The 24,588-nt window shown below is 36.6% G+C and overlaps 3 protein-coding genes across 3 annotated transcripts; 2 read left to right on the top strand and 1 right to left on the bottom strand.

Annotated features, from left to right (window-relative positions):
* The first annotated feature begins 1,156 nt into the window (after positions 1–1,156).
* LOC133995644 (lysosomal membrane ascorbate-dependent ferrireductase CYB561A3-like) lies at positions 1,157–4,388 on the top strand. The gene is made up of 5 exons (XM_062435121.1): positions 1,157–1,343; positions 2,199–2,407; positions 2,517–2,671; positions 2,809–2,965; positions 4,383–4,388. Exons 1-5 carry the CDS (start codon positions 1,157–1,159, stop codon positions 4,386–4,388), a joined length of 714 nt encoding a protein of 237 aa, XP_062291105.1.
* A 244-nt stretch (positions 4,389–4,632) lies between these two features.
* trappc13 (trafficking protein particle complex subunit 13) lies at positions 4,633–15,835 on the top strand. Its single transcript, XM_062434452.1, has 13 exons — positions 4,633–4,867; positions 6,061–6,129; positions 8,947–9,046; positions 9,166–9,250; positions 9,358–9,485; positions 9,668–9,740; positions 10,069–10,113; positions 11,715–11,732; positions 14,137–14,270; positions 14,376–14,574; positions 14,672–14,772; positions 15,300–15,447; positions 15,544–15,835. The coding sequence occupies exons 1-13, from the start codon at positions 4,822–4,824 to the stop codon at positions 15,649–15,651; spliced, it is 1,254 nt and encodes a 417-aa protein (XP_062290436.1). The 5' UTR covers positions 4,633–4,821; the 3' UTR covers positions 15,652–15,835.
* Positions 15,836–17,085: 1,250 nt separating this feature from the next.
* sgtb (small glutamine rich tetratricopeptide repeat co-chaperone beta) lies at positions 17,086–23,100 on the bottom strand. The gene is made up of 11 exons (XM_062434454.1): positions 23,001–23,100; positions 22,568–22,671; positions 22,054–22,129; positions 20,826–20,925; positions 20,421–20,525; positions 20,195–20,333; positions 20,029–20,091; positions 19,137–19,174; positions 18,948–19,031; positions 17,721–17,841; positions 17,086–17,627 (listed from the first exon to the last, which is right to left on the bottom strand). The coding sequence occupies exons 1-10, from the start codon at positions 23,098–23,100 to the stop codon at positions 17,730–17,732; spliced, it is 921 nt and encodes a 306-aa protein (XP_062290438.1). The 3' UTR covers positions 17,086–17,627; positions 17,721–17,729.
* Positions 23,101–24,588: the final 1,488 nt, after the last annotated feature.

The raw sequence follows: 24,588 nt of genomic DNA, 5'->3' as shown, positions 1-24,588 counted from the left end.
CGGTTCTCCTTCCTTTGCATCAGTCATTAAATATTTAAATGAAATTATCTTGGTGTCACTCTTTCTCCTTGCGTGACTGACCTCCTGTGATCATCTGCTGTAGTCCAGATCTCACGGGGCTGTGGAGGCTTTATTCACGCTGGATGTCTGTGCTAAATTAAATGACGCGGTGAGAGGCCTGTCATCACCCGCACTGCTGTTGTGAAAAAGAAAAAGAAAGACATCTTCATAACACCTTACTTTGTGGTTCAGTCAATAAGTTCATGCACAATACAAATGCATGCAACCCAGCATGTTTTAGGTCTCCTTATAAAAGGAAGTTATAGAAAACATTTCTATATTGGTTCATGCTTACTACATTTGATCCAAAAATCATTGTTAAGATGAATAGATCTCTAGGAATGGATTTATGTTATATAAAGATAAATGATGTGTTTTATAATCACCTTAAATAGCTTTAATTTTTCCTCATATAGTTAAGTTAAAGTAAGTAAGAAGTAAGTTTTGAAATAAATTTTGTGTGTTATGTCAGTTTTTTCTTTAGGAGTTTATTCTTGGAGTCCCCAGGGAGTCCTTCTGTGTTAAATATGTTGGTAGGATGAGAGTTAAATCTTCTTATGAGATGCAGAACCCATGGCAAATTAACATGACCGAGCTAAAAATGAGTTATGTTATGAAACTGGAAATCTGTTGGGATTTTGTAACCATTCGCTTCTACAAAATTAATACGCTAACAGGATGATACAGGGACAATTTTTAGTCACAACCCCCTTGATAGAACAGACCCTCTTCCCAGTAGATCCATCCGTCTCTCAACAACAGACACATTTAACATCAGAGACGATTCCTGACAGACTCTAACAGCCTGAGATAATCTTTAAAGGAATGGCTCTATACCAGAAAGTGGAACAACGGGAAATTGAATGTTACAGTTTGGGACCATTTTTTAGTTAAGAGAGAAATAGAGTAAAAAGGCTGCAGTGTTGCGGTGGAGAGAAACAGTCGCCTGGTGAGTACGAATCATGACATGGATAGTTAGTGTTTGAAAGGTTGAGGTCAAATCTCCAAAGAAGAAAATGTACTGGTGAAAATGTTGTGCTCATGTGTGAATTGAGCGTGTGTTACAGTGTACACCTTCCCTCCCAAACTCACAGACATGGGTCCATCTGTGTATTTCTATGTCACCTACGTGCTGTGCCTGTGTTTGGGTCTGCTCTGCGTGCTGTTGGTGAGCTGCTGGAGCTCACAGTGGCGAGGTGGTTTCGCCTGGGACGGTTCTGCCCTGCAATTCAACTGGCACCCTGTGCTCATGGTGTCTGGGCTGGTAGTTCTGTATGGTAATGGTAAGTGACAACCTCTTTTACAGCACTACAGAAAACATTCACCGTAGTGACTGTTATTTGACTCTGGAGCAGTGCTGACACAACATTGCACCTCAAATGTGGCTCTATTTTCTTCTAACCACACTTGCTTAGCATGTAAAAGCAGGTTATAATCAATTCATTAATGAATAACAGCTCAGGTCAGGTAAGGTTACTTTATTTGGACTTGTAGGTAGATTTGGTTTGCAGTAGATAAGGTATCCATCTTGACATGCATTGTATTGAATTGCATTAGACTGTAAAGGTGTTCCAGATAAAGTGCTCAGTGAGTATATATACTGCTGCAAGTCCTATTGAAATAAAGTGTTACCCAATTATCTTAAATAATTACATTATATTTGTACATTTTCTCACATTGTTGTTAAAGTAAAACCTTCTCCCAGACATCTTCCAGTGTCTGTTTCATATTAAAAAAAGAAGAGTTCCAGCTATTGATCTTGGTTTTGTTTAGTAATGAAACAACATTTCTCCTAGATGTCTTAGCTGAAGTTATTTTTTGCTTCAGTTGACTGAGCCTAGAAACATTTAACCTGCTACTGCACTCAGTGAGGATTTTTACTATTTTAATAAGACATCATAAACCTGTAAACTGAAAAAGAACAGACATTGAACTTATTATATTTTTCACTGTATGAGCACATCGGCAAGATGATTTAAATAAGCATGAAAATATCATCTGACTCCTCAGTTTATCCTAAAATGACAACAGCAATATTAAGCAACTGTTCAACCATTTAAAATGAAAAGCAGAAGAAAGCAAATGCAGTATTTACATTAGTATTTCCCAACAATCCTTAATTATCTGTGTGTTTGCAGCGGTTGTCGTGTATCGTATACCGTTCACATGGAAACAGAGGAAACACACTTGGAAACTGGTGCATGCTGGGCTTATGCTTATAGCTCTGTTTCTGTCCTGTCTGGGCCTGTGCGCTGTGTTCGACTTCCACAGAGGCTTCCACATCCCAGACCTGTACTCTCTGCACAGCTGGGTGGGCATCTGCACTGTAGTTATGTTTGCATTTCAGGTACAAATGACAGACATGTACACAATTCTTACAGTATGCATATGAAAGTTTCCTAAAACATATACTACTAAATCATTCTCTCCTTGTCATTCCACCTGTTGATGGATAGTGGAGCCTTGGCTTGGCTGGCTTCTTGTTTCCTTGCTCTCCATCGTGGTTTCGTAGCACACTAAAACCTGTCCATATCTGGATTGGAAAAGCAGTCTTGATCCTCAGTCTGACCTCTTGTATCAGTGGTATCACTGAAAAGCTTTTACTGACACTGTAAGTGTTTGAGTATCCAATAGATGCCACCTTTTATCACACAAAATTTTACAGAATATTACAAAAATGATGATGCAGGAGGTGGCATGTTGCAAAAATCAGTGAACTTATTCACTTCATTTTTCTATCTGTTGCAGGAATGGAGCAACTGGTGAACCTTACAACTCACTGCCTGAGGAAGCAAAGTTTGTGAATTCCCTCGGTGTCCTCATCATGGTGTTTGGATTGGTCGTCTTTGTAATCCTGTCCAAAAACAAATGGCAGCGACCGCAGACAGACAATGAAAATACTCATGTGAGTCATAATGAGTCATCATGTGATTGTCAGTAAACAGCAAGATGGCCTTTTGGTTTAAACTAATGTTGTATGTTTGTTCAGCCAGTATCTGTTCATTGTCATTTTAGTTTTCATTATTTGATTATTTCGTATCTGTATTTTAACTTTCTGAATAAAATAATAATCTGGATTTCATTTTGATTGCAGCTTCTGCTACATGAAGATGTCATATGAAAACACCAGACATACTCTGAGTATGCAAGATTTCATTCCAATCAGATTATATCCGTTCCGGATTTCACTGAATAACACGAATACAAAGATAAGTGAAAATTGGAATTTTATGAAACATTTGAATTGATGACTTTCTTTGTTCTTTGATACATTTCTTCGTTTTGCTCTTCTTGATAGTTTATGAAGACCTACGGTATATGTTAAAGCAGTAACTGATAGATCCATTTTCATTTTTTGGAAACAACATTAAATAAAGTTGTTTAAATGAATGACAGATATGTAAGTTCAGTAGGACTGTGATGGTAGACATGATCTCATGTGACCTCACCAGTCAGTGTCATATTTAATGCTTTTGTTTTGTTAAAGACCAGCTCAAAAACAAAACATAGAAGCAGAAAATGAGCAATTATTATACAAGACATGCTCACTGTACGACTGCCTCCTGCTTGAGTTCTCTGGATCCTGGCTTAATTATTTGTGCATAAGACCAAGTACTTTGTCCATCTCAACCACCTTCAGTACAATTCTGTCCAGACATTCAGAAGCAACTTCAGGCTGAGGTTGAACATAAGAATGCACTGTCTCAAACCAATGTCTTGATACAGTATTTGGCCCTCCTTTAAGATCTTATCTTTGTTGTCATTGACCTGCAGAAGAGACTTTCATCTGGTGGATATGTATGTATGTGTTTAGAGGTTATAGCAATGTAATTTTTGTTATTATTATATAATAAAATAAGTCTCTTGTAATTAAATTGATGATAAAAGCAGTAGTGTTGTTGTAGCCTAGTGTAATACAGGTCCATACCACAAGAGGTCAGTGTAACACAACAGAAACCCATCAGGAAATTGTACCATGGAGGTCATGGATGTATTATAAGAGTATTATCTATTATAAGCTCCCATAGAACATCCATGATCAAGATTCATATATGCAGTGACAAATGTAATACTACTACTACTACTACTACTACTACTACTACTACTACTACTACCACTACTCTACAAAAAGAAGATAAAAACATGCAAACATAAAACAATTCCAATGTTGATAAAAGCAATTACATGATATATGTGTTAAAATCACAGTTGAACATATTCTCATAAAGACAACAACTATTAAAAACAACGTTTTCTGCTCGCAAATTCACTTTCAGTGGTATAACGTGTGTGTAAACTTGTTTTTTTGTTTTTGTTTTTAGAAGTGAGAGTTTGACATATTCTCATAAACATTGTAAATAATAAAAGGCTTTTTTTTTTTAACTGCCCACAAGTTCACTTTCAGTGGTGAAACATTTGTGTACAAAAGGTGTAAACATGTCTGGCATGCAAAACTCTTTTTTTTTTTTTTTTTAAGAGAGAGGGGGGTGGGGGGTGAAGAGAGAAAAGAAAAGAAAAGTAAAGAAAGGAAAGGAAAAGAAAAGAAAAGGAAAGAAAAGGAAAGGAAAGAAAAAAGTAGTTTCTATTGTTGTAGTATCTATTTTTAACTGTAGGTGGCAGTACTACACATCAGATCGTCTAGTCGACCCCAAATAAAAAGACGAAGAAGAAATCCACATCCGGTTAGGTCATCTGTCACAACAACAACCAGCTAGCATAGTAGCTAAACAGCAACCCCGATACGGCCCTTATTCTGTCAAAATGGACGTAAATCAGACGAAACAAGAACACCTACTCGCATTAAAAGGTACTTGACTGTCATTGCAACAGCACACACACAGTGACTTCTTTAATTTTAGGGGTTAAAAACAAACAGGGTGGCTTTATGTTTCAATGCACTGTGGCTGCAAGATGCTAACAGCGCTAGCCTATACTGACTCAGACTTTTAACTTGAATTTAGGTCATTTAATATCAAGACAGCTGGAGGTGAGAAAGTGCATGACTTGCTGTTATAGGACTTAAAAGTTGACATTGAAACACACCGTCTAATAGCAAGAATTATGCCATAATGTCAGCTGTTGTGTTGTTGAAACAAGCTTAACGTTTGCTTTTCTGATGAGTAATTTAATAAAACCCTAAAAAATTCAACTTTGTATGCTTATTAATGTGTATAGCCATGTTTGTAATCTGCATATAAATCTGTTCTTGCCGCAGGACACTCAAAGTCTGAATCAGGCAGCTATTAAGCCAATTAACTATTAACGCTATTAGTTTTAAGTAGTTTTATATGCAAGATTCAATATAAAATGATCTTACTCTGGAGATATGGGGGTTTATTATGTGTTAGTGTGAGCTGACAGCTGGTGAAAATGTACCTTGTTAACAATTAACAGAGCAGTAAGTCTTAGTTAAGTTGAAATCAGATGACTTACAAGCACAAAGACAGTTTTAGATAATAAGATAACATAAGATGCATCTTTATTAATCCCCCTTTGGGTGAAATTCAAATTGACCCAGCAGTACAGTGGAGAGAAAAGTAGCAGTGTAAGAGTGAAAGTGATAAAATACAAAAATCAAATACTATAGTACAGTAAACAATCTCTATGTAAATAAGTCTGCAATATATAGATGTGCAATATGTAGTAGTTCCTGAGACATACATGTGTGCATACATGTTTCTGGGATTTACACAGTAATGACAGCATCAGTCTTTTTTAGTGGGAGTGGGAGATACTGGGAGCTTGTAAATTGCTTCACTTTGTTTTAACATTTCACTTTAAATTTCTGGTGAACAACATCGCTCATCAAGAAAAACAACACAACTAAATCATTTAATTTCAATCCAACGAAGGTCATGTGTCCATTACAACCAAAGACAACAGCATAGTGAGTTATTGACACTAGGTTATGCTCAATTAAGTGGGAGAGATTACCTTAATACCACATTAACCATATTACCGGTGTGTCCAATCCTTAACTGGTGTCACTTTACTTTGCAGTGATGCGGTTAACAAAACCAACACTCTTCACAAACCTGCCGGTGACATGTGAAGATCGGGATCTGCCAGGTGAGCCTTTCTACAAACACAGAGCCCCAATGGAGTTTAATTCTTTGTTTTAGAGATCAGAAGCAGAAAGTTACTGCAGTTTGCAATGACAACACCAGGTTGTTAGCTGTGTAATGTCTGTATATCTGTATTTTTTAAATTAATATTGCATCTTTTAAGTAGTATCATATGTGGGTGATTTACTGACTTAGTGTTATTGTGCATGTCTGCTGACTTCTCCACTTATTTCAGCATCTCTTAGTTTAGATGTGGAAACATTAGTCTGATCAAAGCATCTTAAACTTACTAGGATACCACAAGTGACTTTTCAAGCTCACTGCTCTTCTTCAGTCTAAAGATCAACTGAATAGTCACAAAGGCCCAGGTCCGAAGGAGAGCACTGAGCTCAAAACGTCACTTGTGGTATCCCATTAAATTTACCTGCATTGGGATCGGCAGTGTGCAGACTTCTTTCCAGCATCTGCTCTTGCTACTCCGGATGTGCGCGTCTACCATATCATGTTTTAGTCACAGCATCTTGACATAAAATAGACTGACATAAGATCAGATTTAGTCAATGATTTAAAGTGCAACAAAGTAATGCATTAATAGAGATTGTTTTAACTGAAAAAGCTCAGAATGAAAGCTGTAAATCTAATGTTATCTATTCATAATTGAAGCGATACTAAAGATGAGTTTGCATAGTAAAAACTTGAGGTAATTATTTGCCGGTAAGAAATAGTTTTGGATGGTAAATTGTGCGTGCATGTGTGATTTGACATGCATTGTACAACAATAAAGCAGTTTAAAGAACATGAGAGTTTTATGTCTGTTTTAGTGAATTCAAGTCAATGTCTGTGACTGAAAAACACAAATAACAAATATAAATGTTATAAATGCTTTTTATTTTTATTTTGAGAGGCTCATGAATTCATTTCATAGTAATGTGCACAATTAGGGAGCAAAAACCTGCAGGTACATGGAGACTTTTAAGTGGATGTCTCGCTTCCTTTTTTTGCGTCTCTGAGAGAACAACATCTGCTTTTCTGACTGACTGACATTCTCTGTGGTTGGTTTAGGATTTACCAACTTCCCATTTGAGCCAAGCAGACAAACTGAAGCAAGACATGTGTAAATGTTGAAATGTGTTTGTGGAATTTGCATGAATATTTATAAAATATATAAGCAAATATATAAATGTCATAAAACCCTTGTTGTAGTGCTCCACACTGAATACAGGAAACAAATAGAATCTGCAGTCTTTCGTATTAAGTATTAATGATAAAATAACACTCAAATTTAATAGATCACAGATGCATCATTTAAAAGTGCAGTTGCCTGTTATGTGACATGTATAATTTGTTATAATTTTTAAACAATTTTGTATCTCTATATAGCTCAAATTAAATTAAAATTCCTCGTAGTAGACGAAAGCTGAATACAGACCCAATTAAATGACCCTGTTTCATACAAATTTCGATGTCGGCTGCATTTAACATTTGCTTTTGCAGATCCAGTGTGCAACATCTGCACTGTAGATTTACGATCTCAGATCTCGCTCCCAGATTTAGAATTGTCTCTAGTGTTTGTTTTTCCTTCTGGCAGAGTGCAGCACGGAGCAGAATGTGTCCGCTGCACCGGTAACCAAACCCCACATAAACCATAAATCACCTTGACACTTCTAGGTAGGATCGCTATTTATATAAGAGGAGCAATGAAGGCCGAGGCATATCTTTAAAGTGCACAAAGATGGATTGGCTGAATTTGATATTTGAAATTCTTTGCTGTCACAACCTCTCTTCACAATCTAACCTATCAATCTTATGTTTTGAATCAATATGAGAAGCAGGGGTGATAGTAGGGTTCATAAAAGTAGTCATATTAGTGGTATTAATATGAATGAGTGGGATGATTGCTGTGTAGGATGCTTGTGGCCACCTGTGTTTGGACAGAGAGAAATTTAAAGGCAGTAAAAACCCTCTTTCGCCTTTGATACCTGATCTTCAAAGAATCTCCCTGCAGCACACAGAATAGTAGAAGCACTTCTATAATACCTTAGAGTGTCAGAAGTTAGAACAAGTGTCTGCGTCTATATATATTGACACGGTCTACGTGTCTGGCAAAAGCTGCAGAAGTGGTACTGTAGCAGTGACTGATTTTGTAAGCGAATGGAAACTAAGTTGTTTAAATAACAAGTTTAATTTTAGTTACTAATTTGACAACAGCTCAGCTAGAAATTAATTTAAATGAAGTGAAACTGCTCAGACGAGCAGAGATGTTCCTCATACTGTGACCAGCTTGTTAGATTTAAGGGTCGTGAGGTTGGGTAGCTTTTATACATGAAGCAAAATAGACTAGATAATCCATTTGATATTGTTATGTATTTTTTGTTAGAGTTAACATCCTTTCTAAGTGTATACAGGTTTTTTTTTTTTAAGTTTTTAAATAAATTTGAAATATTTGTATGTATGGCAGGATACTTTCTTTGGCACTTTTTTTGCACACTGAGTACTTTATTATTCTCTATCTATCTATCTATCTATCTATCTATCTATCTATCTATCTATCTATCTATCTATCTATCTATCTATCTATCTATCTATCTAATATCATGTGCTTGTACAGTATTACTTTGTTGTCTCTGTATCTCTGTCTCTCTGTGCTGCAGGTGTTCTGTCATTTCACTCTTTTCTTCCCCTGGCCAGAAATAATTAACTGTGCATCGCAAGCATTCTGTCGAGTGTTTGCTCGGCGTGCTTCGGCTCTCGCTGGAACACGAGCTGTATTCATTATGACACGTGTTCCATGTACGTGACACATACTTTGTGTGCTGCACAGGGGATTTGTTCGGTCAGCTCATGAGAGAAGACCCCTCCACCATCAAAGGAGCGGAGGCATTAATGCTTGGAGAGATGCTAACCTTACCACAGAACTTTGGGTAATAAAAGATAATCCCCTCTTTACACATAAGAGAAATAAACAATTAGTATTGAGTTACTTTTGTGGGGAGTTTTAAAAAAGTTTAATTTAACATTTCCACCTCTTGGCATTACACAGAAATATTTTCCTCGGCGAGACCTTCTCCAGTTACATAAGTGTGCACAATGACAGCAACCAAGTTGTGAAAGACATTCTGGTGAAGGTACAGTAAACAAGAAGCACCTGTTCAACATGTATAGTTTATGATATCCTTTTCACTCCTGATTTACATATAAACTTCCTGTTGTGTGGTGTGATCTTTTTATACAGGCTGATCTACAGACCAGCTCACAGAGGCTCAACCTCTCTGCGTCAAACTCCGCAGTTGCAGATCTCAAACCTGAATGCTGCATTGATGACGTTATCCACCACGAAGTCAAAGAAATTGGAACACATATGTGTGTGTTTGTTCCTTAAAATATACACCCTCATAGATTTGTACGTTATAGTGCCAATTACACCTCCAAAAGCCGAAATGCCCCTAATATAAGGCGCTAAATGGTGTTACTTACTAAATCAAGAAATACTTTGTGTATTTTTGCAATGGTTAATCTTTTATGTTATGTGTTCCCATTTCCAGCTTAGTTTGTGCGGTCAGTTACACGACTCATTATGGGGAGAAGCTCTATTTTCGGAAGTTCTTCAAATTCCAGGTGAGATATATTGGAGCTTTCTCATTAGATCACTGTGGTAAACTCATGTGTTGACTTGGTAAAGACTTGAGAAATGTCTCAGGTCTACAACAGAGGAAAAAGCAATCACCATCCTTGCTGTGAATTTGGTGTCTTAAAGTCTTCTGCCCTCAGTTAGTCTGGCTCCCTTTCCTTTAGCATCATTTCCAGTCATTTCTTCCTTTTCTTAGCTGACGATTTCCAAATCTTACTACAAATTGTTTCATTTTTTGCATGGAAATATTTTTGCTGAATGGAGTTACAGTGTGAGAAAACTACAGCGTTCAGTTTGCAATCTATTTTCAATCAGGTTTTGAAGCCTCTGGATGTGAAAACAAAGTTCTACAATGCAGAGGTAAGTGAGCCGCACTCAGAAACCATCACCAACAGAAGCAGCAGCAGCAGGATAATATGATGTTCATCTATCAGTGTACAAAGTCTTTGCACATGTATCTGTCACCTTGTACCATCTGCAAATAGAAGACGTTTATTGTACAGTATGACGTGCAAGCTCGTACTGTAGCATACATAACATGCTTCATATCATGTTTCATTTCATAGTCAGGAGCACTTTACAGATGCTAATAGAGGCAGTTAGCATGATAAAGGTCTCTGGAAAACCCTTGTACCTCCAGAAACTTAAAAAAAACAAACAAACACGACCATACTGTGAAGTCTTAAAGGGAAACTTTTTCCTAAATATTTTCCCATCATTTCATGTTTAAGTGACAAATGGGGACAACAGCTTCAGCCAGCAGCCAAAAAGTTGGCTGCAATGTAATCCTGTGGGACAATTGTGCCCTGTCATATACAGTACATCCACTAAAAGGGTTTTATTCCCACTGACAGCCTCAAATTGTTATTATAAGGGTCTGACAGCATTATGGTAAGAACCACACAGAGAAATAAAATGTTATCTTTACCTTTCACTTGATCCGATCTGTTTGTTGTTGTGTCTAACCAAGTCTTGCTCAACAAGTCCTCCCAGCGCTCCTCTCTCCATCTCTGTCATGGTTGAATATTTTGCTGATTTTGACAACAACACAACTCTTGCGAGATCTCAGAACAAGACTCCACCTTGAGCGAGACTTGGACATAATAACAAACAGACATGTGTTGAGCTTTAATATGCACCCCTGCTATGAAATGCACTCTCTCACATTCACCTTAATATCGCAACCAAGCAAAGGGGAAAAACTAATCACATTGTAATTCTTTGTTATAGAATAGAAGAACTTCAGTTATTTACACTAATAAATAACTAATGTTCTTCTCAACACAAAATCCTGAAAACATGCAATTTATGACCAATAATAATGGATAAAAACCAATACTTTTCTTATTCCGTGACACTGCATCTTGTGGAAATATACCCCAAATGTCAAAGTATTTCTCAGTGTTTCACATGGCTAAATAATCCTAGCTTTTCTTAACAGTTTATAGGTTTAAAAGTATGTGTTTTAATGGTTTAAGCCTGTATATAGGTTACTTATAAAGCTTTAAAAAAAGAAAAAGCCTCCTGATGCAGAATATAAGCTGTCCTGAAAATGTAATCAAGACATATAACTGCTCTGTATCCCACAAGGGGGGTTCGTGTCCCAGCAGGGGGGCTTATTATGACACACAGCTGCAGCTCTTTCACTCAATACTGGAGCAATTTCAAAAACTGTTGTTCCCATTACTGACTTAGACACGAAAAGATGGAAAAATAGGGTCCAGGTTGAAAAATGCTGAGGTTTCTCTTGAAGTCGGGTTGCAGTTTAACACAAGATCTGGAGATCAAGGAGTTTTCCTGGTTAGAGACAACAAGCTTTTTTTTGTCTTCTTTTTTTCTCATTTTCATACCAGTAGCTTTTTTTATATATATATATATTAGAATGCAAATACTCATTGTCTTCATCTTTGGCATGTAACTTCATTTGTTTATTATGTCTTGTATTTTATTTTCTCCATTAGAGTGACCTCAGTTCTGTGGTAATTGTTTCTTCTGTTCTCATCGCTGAACGTTAGCTTCTCTTAATCCTTTTTGGTGCAGCAGACTTTGTCTTTTGCGGGGGCCAACGGAAAGGTGCAGCACAGAAACATGGAAAGAAATGATTGAATATTAAAAAATTGCCACCTAGATTGTTAAAGTTAAAGTGGGAAACATCATTTTTAGATCCATATTGACATGTTAAGTCCTTCACATGTACTTTCCATTGTTTTTCTTTTGCCCTTTCTTTTGACGCTTGTGCTTTCTTGCAAACTCTTCTACACAGGGCTTGGACTTTTTTTTAAATTGAAGTTTGTGGTGTCAAATTGTGGCGGGTGGGGATTGTGTTGATTTATACAATTTTATCATCACTTTTGGGGGAAATTATCAGTATGCACCATGATTTGTTTCATCAAGATTTAAAATGATCATGTAACGGTGCAGCTGTGAATGATGTCGCTCAACTGCTTTTGAATCTCATTTTTAACTTTTGCATTGCTGAGGTGAAGGTTACCGTGTGAATGAACAGGCCTATTAAGGTCTTATTGTCAGTGATTATATTTTTAAAAAGACTCACAGTTAAGTTAATTAAAGAAAAAACCCAACATGATTATATTTGATCAAATGTTAGTTTTCAGGTATTGGTTTGAATGGCTTTGCATGGAAACAAAGATGCTGAGCGCTGCGATTTTAACATTAACCTCATTCAGAATGGTTCATGGTCAGTTCTGACACTGTGAATTGCAGGCATGAACTAATCTCCGCTTCACTCTCATTGTATCTCACTGTATAGTAGAGGTTGCATTGAAATGTTGACAAGTCGACCACTTGAGTGTTACTTTTTCCGAAAAAAACATCAACTAGTTGCCAACAAAAATGAAAATCATGAACTAGCAGCGTGTCTCCAACCAAGGCTAAGTATTGTTTAAACTATTTTTAGTCATATTTATAGTCATTTATAGGACTTAAGTCATTTATTATAACATCACTTTACGGTACAAGTAATTCACTTTACTTTAACTGTTAATAGCTATTAGTTATTAGTATTAAATGTATTGAATTAGAAGTATTTCATTGCATGCATTTACATTAGTTTATTTGTCCTTCTAAAAACAGAAAACCACTATGCTGATTGAAAGTATATGCAGAGTGTTAGGAGCCTTTTTCAGATTGCTGTTTTATAACCAACAGATGAAGGGCTCTCGAGAGAAGAACAGTAATTCAGACTAAAGCTAGACACGTACAGTAAATCCGTCAAGACAATATATATGAGCCTGTTGCAGCAATTTGGGTATTTGTGTATGTGTCGGCTGAAAAGTAAGAAGAAATTGCAGTACAGGAAGGCCAAAGTAGGTTTGAAGTCATTTAGAAGCAGCGTCACAATTACTTAACCCTTGCATACTGTTCATAGTCCAATGTGATCAATTTTTTTCATTTTAGAGCTGTAAAAACACCCCATATTTATTTTAGGTGCCCTTTTTTCTAATGTGACCCCAAAAACAATCATTTTATTTTGATTTTTGTGCAGCTGATAGACATTTGTGTATATGCAAATGTCCAATTTTGACCCTTGTTTACTTAAAAAAAAAAAACTTCATATTGTATAAAATATTCTCCTGGTCCATAATATAGTGATTGTGAATGTCTGTTTTTCCATAGATAAACACTCTGTTTACTCTCTTACAGCTTCATTAAGTTGTTATCAAACATTTATTAATGACTGATGGGGGAATTTATGAATGTGAATTGGTGCAGAGACTAATTATGAGTCAGAATATGAACAGTATGTGAGGTTTAACGGAATAAAAAACAAATCTAAGATCTGTATTAAGATTATTTGATTATGTTGAAAAAAATGACTATTGACTGATATACATCAATTTTAGATCTTTTAAATTCACAAATAGTATTATTAGTATTATCCTCTCAAGTATAATATCCCTTCACATTGCTGCTTTGAATAATCTGGTTAATTTAAATACAGCTAGTTGATGTTTGACAGACCACTTTGAATGACTTGTCGATTAGTAAAAAAGCTAAAGTTGTGCAACCCCTACTGTATACTCTGCTGGTCAACACTTACTACTAACAATGTCCTCAAAGGTACACTGAGCAAACCAATAGTAGAGTTCTATTTGTGTAATTTAGACTGTTTTGTGTTAATTTCCCAGTGTAGAGTTCTATTTGTGTAATTTAGACTGTTTTGTGTTAATCTCCCAGTTGGTAAATGACTCTCACATCACCTAAAGAGTAGATAAAAGCAGTAGGATATTGTGCACAAGCCTAACCCCACTTACTACGTAATGGTAAAAGTTGATGTGTTGCTCAGTACGCCTTGGAGATTTTACAGTTGTTCTTCATTGTTAGCAATAAATATAAGTTTGAGTCCTGGCCTCTCCACTCCAGACAGATGAAGTGTTCCTGGAGGCTCAGATCCAGAACATCACCACGTCACCGATGTTCATGGAGAAGGTCTCTCTAGAGCCCTCCATGATGTACAACGTTACAGAGCTCAACCTGGTCTCAAGTGGAGATGATGGGTAAAAAAAACACTTAAAATTATGTGTTTTTTTGTCTTGATGATTAAGCGGTGGCATTGTAGCTTTGACTAGTGCTGACTTACATCTGTAATTCTTCCCTACTAGAGAGTCTACCTTTGGGAAAATGTCTTACCTGCAGCCCATGGACACACGGCAGTACCTGTACTGTCTCAAGCCAAAGCCGGAGTATGCGGAGAAAGCTGGCGTCATCAAGGGTGTGACGGTGATCGGAAAGCTTGACATTGTATGGAAGACCAATCTCGGGGAGAGGGGGAGGCTACAGACCAGCCAGCTCCAAAGAATGGTATTAGGATACTTATTGCTCAAATCAAAGAAACTCCATTGTTTATTCTTTTATTTTTATCCTCACAATTTTGTGTTACCCCTTGTTTGTATTCTAGGCTCCAGGGTACGGAGACATCAGGCTGTCTTTGGAAATTATTCCCGACACTGTTAACCTGGAAGAACCTTTTGACATCATCTGTAAAATTACCAACTGCAGGTGAAAATCCTCTCAAGTAGTCATCTCGCTACCTATATGAGACAGCCTGTAATACATGTGTTTATTTATTAGGATAATCCTCATAGATGCACCGTCTCATTTTCAAAAGGGTCCAAACAACAACAAACAGACAGACAACAAACAAAACACACAAACAAAAAATACAATTATTGAAAATATTACAATATCAGAATTGCCACAGTGGCTAATAACAGACAGTGGAAAGTTTCACCAACTCAAGTACAATTAATATGAAAGTAAGGAGACAGTGGCTGCTTAAACGTTTAAGATGATGATATGGATTTAATGTCAAGAGGTAAATTATTCCAATCTGACTGCTTTGAACTTGAATGCTCTTTTTCCAATTGATTTCTTAGTGTAATAAACAGAGAAGTAAAGTGAGTTCAGTGTCTAACCTGATGAAATTAAGTAAATGGTACAAGATATTGTTGTAAGTAGGTGGGATAACTGAAGCAGATACTATTTAATAAACCCTGATAGCTTTTTAACAACCTTTTGTGTTGTAGTGAAAGAACCATGGATCTAGTGCTGGAGATGTGCAATACCAGGTCGATCCACTGGTGTGGCGTATCAGGGCGACAGCTGGGCAAACTGAGTCCTGGTGCTCTCCTCTCTCTGCCCCTGACACTCCTCTCATCCGTCCAGGGTCTGCAGGTACGAGCTCAAGTTTTAGCATTCGACATATTTGCGCTGAAATGAAAGCCTGTTCTTGCTCAGTCATGTAATTTTTTTTTACCTCTTTTATTTCAGAGTATTTCCGGATTGAGACTCACAGACACATTTCTGAAGCGGACGTACGAATATGACGACATCGCACAAGTGTGTGTGGTCTGCCCGTATACAACCAACGAGTGCTAGAAATTTTATTGACTTTTTTTTTTTTTTTCATTTTAAATATGAATGGACCAACTGTGGATTTCTGCACATGAGATTTAACTCTTTTTGCAACTTAAGGGGATGAAACTGTATTTTAAAATCATTGTGTATAATATAAATCTCTTTCTTTGAAAATAATGATGTAAATGTGCATAAATGTTAATAAAATTGCTGTAATCTTTGATTTTTCTATTGCTTTTAAAAACATTACATGTTCTTAAAGATGGATATGATTATTTTAGTTGTTATTAAATATACTCACATACACAAGAGAAACATGACAACAAGAATATTTTGTGAAAATGTTATGAAGATATGCTGCTGCCACATTTTCAGTAATATTTTACAATGCTTTCCTTTTAGCACTCGTAATATCTTCCCACTTACAGGAAGGCATTGTCAGAAAGCACAGCATGCTTCAGTGGCTTGTAATTTCAGTGATAAAATATAATAGAACATTTCAAACTTCCCTAAATGTGATTATTGAGCACCATAATTGAGGAAACTTTGCATATAAAGCCACAACCCCTTATTTCTGTTAAACGGTGGTAGCAGTTGGACTACAAAAACATTCCTGCAAAGTCACATTGCCTATTTTGGATGTTTTAATGACCACTTACTGGCTGGATTATGCTCACATTTCTTTCCACCTCTTCAGATATTTCTACTGATTTGGAAACCTTAATCACAGCTTCTGTTGCATGAATCATGTCCTGGCTCATTTTGGTTGAAGCTGGAAATCTTACTGGTGATGAGCAAAAATCTATAATTATCATAACTTGTCCCCAAAAATGTTTAAAATATTAATTCGCTGGTCTTGATATGCAAAAAATAGCACGAAGACCGTGTGAGCTACACCTGCTTTCAGAGTTATTTTAGATTCTGACTCAGATTTTTGGGTTCCTGCAGGGAAAGCAGACAGCTCCCTTTTATCACTTTGTTCTTTCAAAATAAATAAGTACTGTTATTAAAACGCGAGGCTCTGGGATGTCAAATAGATTTCGAATCCCAACCGAGCATCGCAGTCTATTTCGAGACATGAGACACAAGCACGAGTTTGAATGGTTGCTCAGTTTCAAGACATTTATTCACATGTTTTTAGACAAAACATTGTGCTGCCCTAGCATACCTATTTGTTTCCATAAAGCATCTGATCTCAAATACCAGATTTAAGAGCATGCAAAATGAACAATCCAAGTACTTTGTTACTAGTTAATGAACAATTAAATAGGCTTAAAGGGGAGACATTTTTGCTAAAGTGCAATAACAACATTATGCAGGCTGCAAACACTGCTATACAAGTACACAGTTGTCTTAATCAAAAGTTAAGTAGTACTCATTGAAAAGCAGTGATGTGAGTCCCACCTGTTCAAAGATTGAATGGTCTTTATCACCCAATAAACAAGTGGAGCGTATTTCGTCTACAAAAATAATATTAAACTGGATGCAGTATAAACAAGGTAAACCTGATGTCCTATGTGTGTGTATGAGAAAAAGCTGAAATGTTCCCTGCAAATGCTGTAAAAGTACATTCCTCCCTAACCCTCTATCTATCATGACTAGGCTGAAGGATTCCTAACTCATAACATGAAAGACGGCAGTTTTCTTTTTTTCCCACACATATAAAACACGATCTCTGCAGAATGGAAAAGCTCAGAAGAGGGAATTTACTCATGTGTCAGTAGGCTGAATGTGTTCTTGGCTCTTTTTTTCTCTTTTTTTTAATGATAAGGTGTTTTACAATATTTTTGCCCTAAATATGTGGGGTACTTCATTTCATGGTCCAGTCTCCAGGCCTCCTCCGTCTCTCCACTCCAGAGCCGTTAGTCACAGTAAAGTGCCTTCAGTCCCATCCTTGTCTTTTCATTCCAGCTTTGCCGGGGCTTTGACATTAAGAAATGGGTGTAGAGATTGTTATCGCGCCATATGGTTGCCCTTCCTTGGAAAAAACCGTGAGGCTGAAATTGAAATAATGCATCTTAGTGATATAAATACGTTCATATATGTTCACATTTGGTTGGATAAGGTGTGGGTTTTAAATTTAAATGTACCTGAGTGGATCATGAGTGCTCCTCAGCGCTGCCGCTGAAGGAGCGGCTCCGGATGTGGTTCCTTAACTGCTCGATCAGCTCTGGGTTCTGCTGCTGGATCTGCTGGGCGAACTGCTGTCCTCTGATAAAGAGATGAAATAGAGCATTAGTGAAACCTCAGTCAGGAAGGACTTATAGTATCTTTTACATGCTCAAGTCTGTAGTTTTATTTCTCAAGCCATCTGCAAACTCAAAATCTCCCTGTAGAGACTTTTGGCTTGGTTAACCTGCTGAAGGAAGATGAGGAGTAGTTCTTCATATACAGTATAATAACAGAATGTGATAAGGTTCCTCACTTCGTCTGCTCTTATCTTCTCATATTGTGAACAAATACAGTAAACATGCAAGTTGATATAAAATGAGCAACATCAAAATGCCACCCACACTGGATATACATGAATAAAATCTCAAAAGATGTTCAATTTCCCAATATGCGAGTGTTGAGGAAGGTTTGTCCCTGTATCAAATTTCTGTGCATTTGATGCCAGAGTGATGTCGGAATATTTGCAGAAAGGTACTGTAATATCACAAATTGTGTTGGGACAACAGTGTGTGTAACAGAGCTAAAATATTACACACTATGTCGATATAATTTTGCCATATGACACTGATTCAGAAATGTTGAAATAATGGCATCTTTAAAGGAACACTTAAACATTTGCCCTTTCTTGCTGAGAGTATTGATAAACACTCTATGTGATATGAAGCTGCCGCCAGAAGCTAGTTAGCTTAGCTTAGCATTAAGACTGGAAACTGGGGGAAATAGCTAGCCTAGCTTTGTCTGAAGGTAACAAAAATCTGCCTGTAAGCACATCACTATTTAATATGTTTTAAAGTATTTTGATCTGTACAAAAACTGTAATTGTAAAACTGACACAATGCGGTTTTACGGGGGCGCAAGAATCCAGTAAGTCATCAAGAAGTTGCCAAGAAAACAAAACTCTATGTAAAACCACAATGAGTCATTTTAACCCTTACAGTAATACATACAGATGTGGTTACGATAAATACATACAGACACGAGAGCGGTATCAATTTCCCCAAAATGTTGCACTAATCCTTTATTCCTTTAAATGCTTCATGAGTAGCTGTATAAACACAAATACACAACTCTCTAGAATAAATAAAGATGTAAAAAAACAACAACAATCATTTCTGTCCTATTAATTATAAATTGAGTGCACTTACGCTTCAATCAAGCTGGAAATGTCTGACAGTCCACCCACACCCGCCGCAGGACCACCGACCGCATTAGACATCATTCCTGACATACTGACCACACAGTGAAGCAGTGAAAGTGAGTAAAAGTATGTTCACACACAAGCAAAATCACCTAGCACTACACTGAAATGCCTGTCAAATACAGATGACACTTACAGCTGTTGTACTTGTTGGTTCTGCATCACACTTGCAGCCTGCAAACAGACAAAAAGAACAACTCATTTCTGTGCTGTATTTGAAAAAGAATGTACTGCTGGTGCTTTGAGGGCCCCTCGGTGCAAATGCACAGCTGTCTGATTTAGATGTGTCTTGTCAGTGTCGCTGCAATAAAACTCTGGCATGCTAGTAGAGGCGTTCTTGGCCTGGCAAACGTTCCCTTGTGTCATCATATAACAAGTCAGGATTCTCCGGGCCCAGAAAAGGTCCTTTCCACTAGACATCAACACCGGTTGATTAATGGGCTAACTGTCACTCACACGACTACTTAGGGAAAATATCTGGTCAAACCGTGCCAGAGCCAAAACAAGCATAAGACAACCTGTCCTCTGCAGATATTGCACATTTATATTCAGTGTTGGGGAGTAAGTAGTTGCATGTAACAGTATTATCATGACATTGGCTTAAATAGTGTCACAGTACCAAATATGTCTATGCAGAGCTTTTGACTTTTTTCATCTAAATATCTTTATTTTATATTCCAAAATCTACATGAACTAATGAATACATTTTCAAATGAGAGATAAATGTTGCTTTATAAGAAATGATCTCTCTTATAAATCATGTCAGTATCCATGAAAAACACCTGAACTTAGATTTTGGTGCTTAATGGGTACACTTAAACCAAAAGTTGAAAACATTTGTTATAAAATTAGTAAAGTAATCAAATATAATAAGTTAGATTACTTTGATTAAGTAAATGAAATAGTTAACTTACTTATTAAATTTTAAATATGATAACTAGTAATCTGTAACTTCCTACATGTCCAAAGCAACCTTCCCAACCCTGATTATATTACACTGGCAGGCTTTTAATGCTCTGGAGTCTTACCATGCTGATGAAGGCAGGGTTGTTGATTAAACTGGCCATGTCAAAACCCAATCCAGCAGCTATCTGTGGCACATGATCATAGGCAAAGGTTAAAAATACAGGTTATACAGTCTGTGTTCCCTGTGAACTGGTAAATGCAGCTTGTTTTTTTTGTTTTTTTACTTACTGGGCTGGTTGCTTCTTTCTGCTTCTGCTCTGCAATCTTCAGGTTGGATTTGTAGGTGTCATTCTCGGGGTCTAATACCAAAGCTTTCTTGAAGTAGGTAATTGCCTCTGGATACTTGTTCATTGCTGTCAAAGCCAATCTAGAGTCACAAAAGAGAGAAGGGCACACATGAAACTTGTTTTTAATGCTATCTAACTTTAAAATAAGCCTTTTCTGTCTAACTCACCCCATCCTCCCGTACGCTTTACTGTAGGTAGGATCAATCCCAATGGCTCTCTCGCAGTCACCAGTTGCCTCTGTGTAATTTCCCAGTTTACTGTGAGCTGCGGCCCTGCAAAGAGTTAAATCCACGACAGAGACTTGGTAATGCTCCTTGCACTGGTCTGGATTAATTGTGTATTAGATAAATAATGCAAAAAGGAAGAAATTAAATTCACTAGCAGCAGTGTCTGGAACAGTTAAAACATTACATCATGTCAACCAGACATCACACAGGCAATTTTATGACGTCTTCTCCTACTAAGCTCTGCTTGTACACTGTGTGCTGTTGTATAAAATGTTTGCACCACAGTACAAGAAGAAAACACAACAATAGCAGTGTGAAATCCTCTTGGCTTGCTGTTGTGAATACCTATTGCAGTAGTACACAGCGTTTCTTAGGTCCAGATCAATGGCTTTTGTGTAGCACTCCACTGCACATCTGTAGTTCTCCTCCTTCATGTGATTGTTCCCTGGAAAGAAAATATTGGTTTGTTAACAGAGTTTACACAATATATTTTCTTTATATGCACTTCCATTTATTTTGTACTTCTGTATTATAGTTATCCACTTCCACTATGAGCTTATTTCTTTTATTTGCATTTGCACATTCATCTGTTTCATCTGTGGGTTCAGTGCTGCTCAGTTATATTGTATGTGCTCCAATGTTTCTTGAAGATCATACAGGGGGGTTTCAGCCTTTTTATTCTGTATTCATTTTAATGTTGAAAAGTGCTCTATTAATAAAAAATATTATTATTATTATTAAACATCGAAGGAGTTCTCATAGAAGTAGTTTTGACTTTTATCATCATAAGAAATTGCCTGTAAGATTACGCTCAGCAAATGAATGATATAAACAATAATTACTCTTTGGGCAGATGGACAATATGAAATATTCCTGATATTAACATTGCCGACATAAATCATCAGAATATATGAGTAATAAAATATAATAGCAGATAACAAATCTGAATGAAGTTCCTATATCTTTAGCAATTTTTGGTGCTTTATATAAACTATAGAAACATGTAACAGATAACAGTAACAGGCTGTGTGCTTCTGTTTGATGCAACAAAGACAAATTTCCCTTCAATAATTCAAATCAAAGCAAGTTTATGGTTTATTTTAACATGTATTAGCCTGGGATTGAGGTGCAAAATTAATAACATATACTAATAATAATATAAACCAGAAATACTAACATTAAAAACAATTCTCTGAATGTAATACCTTCTCACAGAACTGGGAAATACAGCTATTAATAAGTCAGTCCGCAAGATGGAAAAAGCTGCAGAGCTCCAAAGTGTTTCTCTGTGAGGCAGCTCATGACCTTTCTGACCTTTCTGGTCACACAGTGTCCACAAGTCATTTCCAAACCACGGTTGTACTTGTGGGTTATTTAAAAATGAAGTAACTGAAGCACATCGGGTATGCTGTCGGTTAGTCCTCTATCCCCTCTACACTCAAGTGCTCCAATCCACCAAAGAACATTATATTTCTTATATTGCTTTAGTTAAAGTGTCAAAAGTCATTGATCTGTTATAAGGGATGATACACATGGAAGCAGGTATCAACCAAGTGTCCAGTTTTAACTTTACCTTCATTCTTAAGTTGCTCTGCTCGTTCAATGTCTTCTGGAGATGGGGAAGTCTCTGGTTTGGTAATGATGTCATTCTAAGTAAAAGCAAATTAGAAGAGTCATTCATGTTATGAGAAAAAGGACCTTATTCAAGACTAAGTAGGCAACAACAGAACAGTAAAAAAAAAAAATCAAACAACATGACTGCATGAGTGAAGAAAATAGCAGCTTGTGTTGTTGTTACTCTTGCTAATAAAGATTTGAGTAATTGATGTGATTTGCTTCAAAGTGGCTTCTTTTGATGGACATTTTGACTTGTCAGCAGAAAAAGCAAAGGCGTAGCATTCTTTAAAAGCATTATGTTGAGTCTATTCTATTTAAGTTTGCCAATAGGCCAATGACAGTGAGACAACAAGTGAAAATGTCTGCTATGAGAAAGGTAAGTAGTGTTTTAGACCCTTTGTTTTAGACTTTTAGCCAAAATCTAAATGTCTATTTTAAATCATTGGTCCCAGGGACTGTGTAGTACCCACCTTGAGCAGGTTATTAAGGAATATCTCTGTCAGAGGCTGTGGCACAGCAAGATGGCAGTCACTGGAGCTGATCTTAAAGGTGGTCTCCAAACACTGTATTGCAACTGCAGGGGAGGAGTGAAAAATGACAAGATTATATTGATTAGATACAGCATATTTGTCCAAAAAAAAAAACAACAAGATATTATAATCAGTGAATCAGAGCTTGGCTGCAGCAAAGTGAGATATTTCAGCTGTCCTGTTACATTGCATGAAATACACCACCGCACATACTGCTCATACTCTGATTTCGAGCCAATAGATCTTGATTTCGTGTCTCTAAATTAGGATAGTGGACTAAGAACATAATGTTTATTAGTTTCGTTCTGAAATGGGCAGGTCAAGAGCAGAGTGTACTACATTTTGTTAACGGTGCTACTCAGAGTCGACCTACCTTCGAGGCTCTCCTGCTCATCTGAATTCAAAGCGCCACAATGTGTTTGATCTCGTAGGAACTGCACAATAGAGAATGCCAGGCGCTTCTCCACGGCCATTTTTACCTGCAATCTGTCGGGCAGAGGAAGTTGTTCGAAGTGAAACAGTGAGGCACGCACTTTGCTTTACTAATTCATAGAACGTATTATTTATAAAGTGTGATTTTAATAGTTTATTACACTTCGTCAGAGTGTAGTTATCCATGTCTTTTTATTTTATTTTATTTTATTTTGTTTAATTTGATTATTTTCATAACCTCCTTACTATATTTTATTGTCTCCTACTTTCATCTTGTTAGTGTTGGCCTTGTTGCTGCCCTCTGTGTTGTACTGCCTTTGTTTTGTCTGTCAAAGCACTCTGTAAACTCTGTTTTTAAAAGGTGCTACATAAATAAAGTTATTAGTATTATTATATTATTATTATTATGTGGACTGTAGCCTTATGACACAGGTTATTAGTTATTTAGAGTTGAAAGTAACAATTATTTTCATTATGGATTCATCTGTCAGTTCATCAATTAGTAGTTTGGTCTATAAGACGTCAGAAAAAAAGTCAATCATTGCTTTCTTAAAGCCCAAAAAAAGCAAACTCAAATGTCTTGTTTTTGTTGCAACCAGCAGTCCACAACAAAAATATGTTGCTAATTTATTATCATAAAGGACTAAAACATAAAATTTTCACACTGAGGAAGCTGAAAACAATAACATTAAATAAACAATAACAATATCAAACTCAGGTATATATTATCATTCAACACCAATATTACTCTTGTTCATAATGTAACTATTATTTTAATTATTTTTTTTACTACTATTGTTTGTTTGTTTTATTATTTGTGTACTTACTTATTATTTATTATTATTTATTCTTTCTATTGATTCTTGCTGCTGCAATACAGTACATTTACCCAATGTGGGAATAATAAAGGAATATCTTATCTTTATAAATTGATCAAAACCATTAATTCATTATAAAAATGAATTTGTAACCAATTTTCTAATTAATCAACTAATCATTGCAGCTCTATAAATTATCCATCTACAACAACAACTACTACCACTTTAAAGAATGCTGATGGTGGTTCATTTTAACATGTTGTTGTCTGACCCAGGCATTTCCACACAGCGCATGATCGACAATAACAGCTACCAAATTTAACCCTATAGGGACACACACACACACACACACACACACACACACACACACAAACACACACACACACACACACACACACACACACACACACACACACACACACACACACACACATTTTTTCAGCTGCCCACATTGCAAATATTTCCCCCATCACGTGCTGTTGCCATACGTTGTTTTGCTCGTTTAGGGTCCAGCTTTAACACAGCTCCTCTCCTCCCTCAGTGTGTGTTATGTTGACACACGTATTATATGAAGTGATGCAGAAGCTGTGATGTAATACCATAATGGGAGACGGGAGGTATATGTTGCTATTCACGATACAGCCTTTATATTGATAAGAATAGATATTAATAAAAAAATAATAAAATAAATGCATTTGAGCAATTTCAGTA

This window comes from Scomber scombrus, chromosome 15, assembly GCF_963691925.1.
Source record: "Scomber scombrus chromosome 15, fScoSco1.1, whole genome shotgun sequence".
Taxonomy (NCBI): Eukaryota; Metazoa; Chordata; class Actinopteri; order Scombriformes; family Scombridae; genus Scomber; species Scomber scombrus.
Note: the sequence above shows the minus strand (reverse complement) of the source record. Positions and strands in the feature narration are given on the sequence as shown.

Bases quoted from the DNA above. Each gene is read 5' to 3' on its own strand.
- LOC133995644 (XM_062435121.1), top strand. From the start codon at position 1,157: ATGGGTCCATCTGTGTATTTCTATGTCACCTACGTGCTGTGCCTGTGT. The intron at 1,344-2,198 runs GTAAGTGACAAC...GTGTGTTTGCAG, and splicing joins GGTAGTTCTGTATGGTAATG to CGGTTGTCGTGTATCGTATA. The intron at 2,408-2,516 runs GTACAAATGACA...GTTGATGGATAG, and splicing joins TAGTTATGTTTGCATTTCAG to TGGAGCCTTGGCTTGGCTGG.
- sgtb (XM_062434454.1), bottom strand. From the start codon at position 23,100: ATGGCCGTGGAGAAGCGCCTGGCATTCTCTATTGTGCAGTTCCTACGA. The intron at 22,130-22,567 runs GTGGGTACTACA...GCTTTTACTTAG, and splicing joins TCCTTAATAACCTGCTCAAG to AATGACATCATTACCAAACC. The intron at 20,334-20,420 runs GTGAGTTAGACA...TTGTGACTCTAG, and splicing joins AAAGCGTACGGGAGGATGGG to ATTGGCTTTGACAGCAATGA.
- trappc13 (XM_062434452.1), top strand. From the start codon at position 4,822: ATGGACGTAAATCAGACGAAACAAGAACACCTACTCGCATTAAAAG. The intron at 4,868-6,060 runs GTACTTGACTGT...TTTACTTTGCAG, and splicing joins ACACCTACTCGCATTAAAAG to TGATGCGGTTAACAAAACCA. The intron at 9,047-9,165 runs GTAATAAAAGAT...GGCATTACACAG, and splicing joins ACCTTACCACAGAACTTTGG to AAATATTTTCCTCGGCGAGA.